Source organism: Coregonus clupeaformis, chromosome 20 (genome assembly GCF_020615455.1).
Source record: "Coregonus clupeaformis isolate EN_2021a chromosome 20, ASM2061545v1, whole genome shotgun sequence".
NCBI lineage: Eukaryota > Metazoa > Chordata > Actinopteri > Salmoniformes > Salmonidae > Coregonus > Coregonus clupeaformis.
The window spans coordinates 46,467,471-46,470,043 of record NC_059211.1 but is presented as its reverse complement, the minus strand read 5'-3'; the positions used below and the strand labels follow the sequence as shown (position 1 = coordinate 46,470,043).

The 2,573-nt window shown below is 42.1% G+C and overlaps 1 protein-coding gene across 1 annotated transcript in view; it reads right to left on the bottom strand.

Moving 5' to 3' along the window:
- Positions 1 to 351: 351 nt before the first annotated feature.
- Positions 352 to 2,573, bottom strand: part of LOC121532914 (zinc finger and BTB domain-containing protein 7A-like) — a 20,213-nt gene continuing 17,991 nt past the window's right edge. The window contains exon 5 of the mRNA XM_041838706.2: positions 352 to 1,810. Within this exon, the coding sequence (XP_041694640.2) occupies positions 1,393 to 1,810 (418 nt within the window). The 3' untranslated portion in view covers positions 352 to 1,392. The remainder of the gene's footprint in view (positions 1,811 to 2,573) is intronic.

The window sequence follows — 2,573 nt, the reverse complement described above, 5'->3', positions numbered from 1 at the left end:
CGTATACATCTCCATCTATCCCTGCTTTTTGTCTTTCAACCTGCTGTTGGTTAGACAGTGCACCCTCTCCTCACGCGAGGGCAGATCCTGTCAGAACTGCACAAAGTTAACCACATAGTATCTCTTCTTCCTTTGGGCAGGAACTCTATATACATATCTCAATCAAGTGTTAAGTTTAGGACCAATGGGTTTCTCAATTCAATATATTCTAACATTCATATAGTAGATTCTCTCTTTTACCCACAAGCTTCACTCTGTGAGAAATGTGACGTCAAGCCGAAGGAAACCCCGATTGGTAAGCTAATACACCTCAGCATTAAATCATCACCACCTAATGTGTGCGTATATATATATATATATATATATATATATATATATATATATATATATATATATATATATATATATATATATATTTACACACACGTATACAAATGTAAAGTGTCAAGTACCCAAAGCAGTCAACTCAAAAAGGGACAAACAACAATAACAACAAAAAAAATTAAGACAAATCAAAAAGAAAATAGAAATGCTGAAATGGCAGGATTGTGAGGGGTAAGAGTCAACGATGTGGTCAAGCCAACTGGCAACATGATGATGGTTGTGCTTTAGAAACACACACCCTCCTCCCCTCACGTTCCCTACCCCTGCAATGGAAGAGTCCCCAAACGTGGATTTGACTCGACATTTAACATTTTAAAAAGATGAACCATAGATTTTTAAAATATATTTTATAGAGTAAGTAACACTTAAATCAAACCCTTGTCTGATTCTTTCTGAAGCCTTCAGAAAAAAGGATGCTGCATCAGAGGTGTGGTTAAGTTCATCTTGCATATATTGCCATGTTCTGACAATACTGTTTCTATGGTAATTGTACATTTTAGAACTGCAAAAGAATAGAAAAAGATTGGTTGCTTTCCATCTGAATATGAGAGATTACACTCAGTTCACCCCTGCAGCAGCCAGTAGGTGTGGGACACCTCATAGTTTGAAGGCTCTGAATTCAAAACCTATTTTAACTGCATAGTTGCTCAGGCTTTCTGTTGTTTTGTTATGCATATGATAAAGCATTTTTGCCAAATGTACAAAAACCCAGATGAGACAGAAATTACCCAGAAAGGAGACATCATGGGGGGTGTGATTTGAAGCGTTCTTTGCTCTTTAACAGAACACTGACTCGTGTTTGTCTGTCTACTCTGTTTCCTAAAGCAAAGGGATAAAATAAACAGAAAAGATTAGATTTGTGACACCCTGATTTGGTTTCTAGAGAAATAGTTAGTTGTGTTTTTTTTTTTTGTCTTAGCATGTTTTTTTCTCCTCTTGTTTCGGCAGCGGCTCCTCCAGGGGCTAAGTATGACTATGGCGTCCAGCGTCCCTCCCTGTCTCCCTGTCTCAGTGCCCCGGCTCCTCTGGCCTCTCCTGGGGCTGAGGAATGTGTGCATGGACCCTGGAGGCCCCCTCTACCGCCGCTGCCGAGGCCGCCTCCATGCGCCGTCTCTCCCTGCCGCTGCGAGGGCAGGGGCCCGCCAGCCCCATGGGGACCTCCAGGAGCCCGGGGTCCCGTACCCGAGGCTTGCGGCCCCGGCGGGAGGGGATACCATTGCAGCCGTCCTTCTTGAGGTGGCGGTGCAGGTGGTCTGAACGCACAAAAGTCTTAAAGCAGCTGGAGCACTGGTAGGGGCGCAGGCCTGTGTGCACGCGCATGTGGTTCTTCAGGTCGTAGTTGTGGGCGAACGCAGCACCGCACTGCGTGCACAGGTAAGGCTTCTCTCCCGTATGCTTACGCATGTGAACCTTGAGCTTGTCCTGCCTGAGGAGGAAGAACACAGAGGCTCAGTCCAAGACAACAACAGAGAATTGATTAGTACAGTATGAACTCTGATAGCAACAAAGGCAGTTAAAGTACTAAGCAAACTACAACTATTAACCAAACAACAAATCACAATCTTATACACATTTCCATAGCCATTTCTGTCTATTATATTTCTGAAAAACAACAATTTCAACCATGTCTGTGTTGACATTGATAAAAAGTATAAAATGTTCCAAAACGTAGCTATTATCTTTGCAATATATGATACAGTACACATTGTTATGTTGAAGGACATGTGATCTTAAAGTAGGGTGTTTGTCTAGGGCAGGGTTCCCCAACTGGCGGCCCGCAGTGATTTTATTTGGCCCCCCAAGATTATACTTTTTTTTATTTTTTATTGTTGGACATAAAACACTGTAAAAACACCAGCAAATCAGCTCCAAGTTATTTTAATTTGGGAAATCTGTTCCAAAGTATTCCAAAGATAATCTATGTGATCATATACAAATGTAAGAAAGGTTTGAAATAGTTCTGTTTTAGGCAAATATTATATCTGTTTAGGATTCTTGCGTTCAATTTGCAGTCTACAAATTACTTGTCATTATGTTCCGGCCCCCTGACCCTCCGCTCAAGAACAAATTGGCCCGCGGCTGAATCTAGTTGATGATCCCTGGCCTAGGGTGAACGTGCCTATGGAGGCAATTTGTCTCCCAGTGTCTCACTTTAACATCTGATGGACCACTTCCACGTATTTATTTTT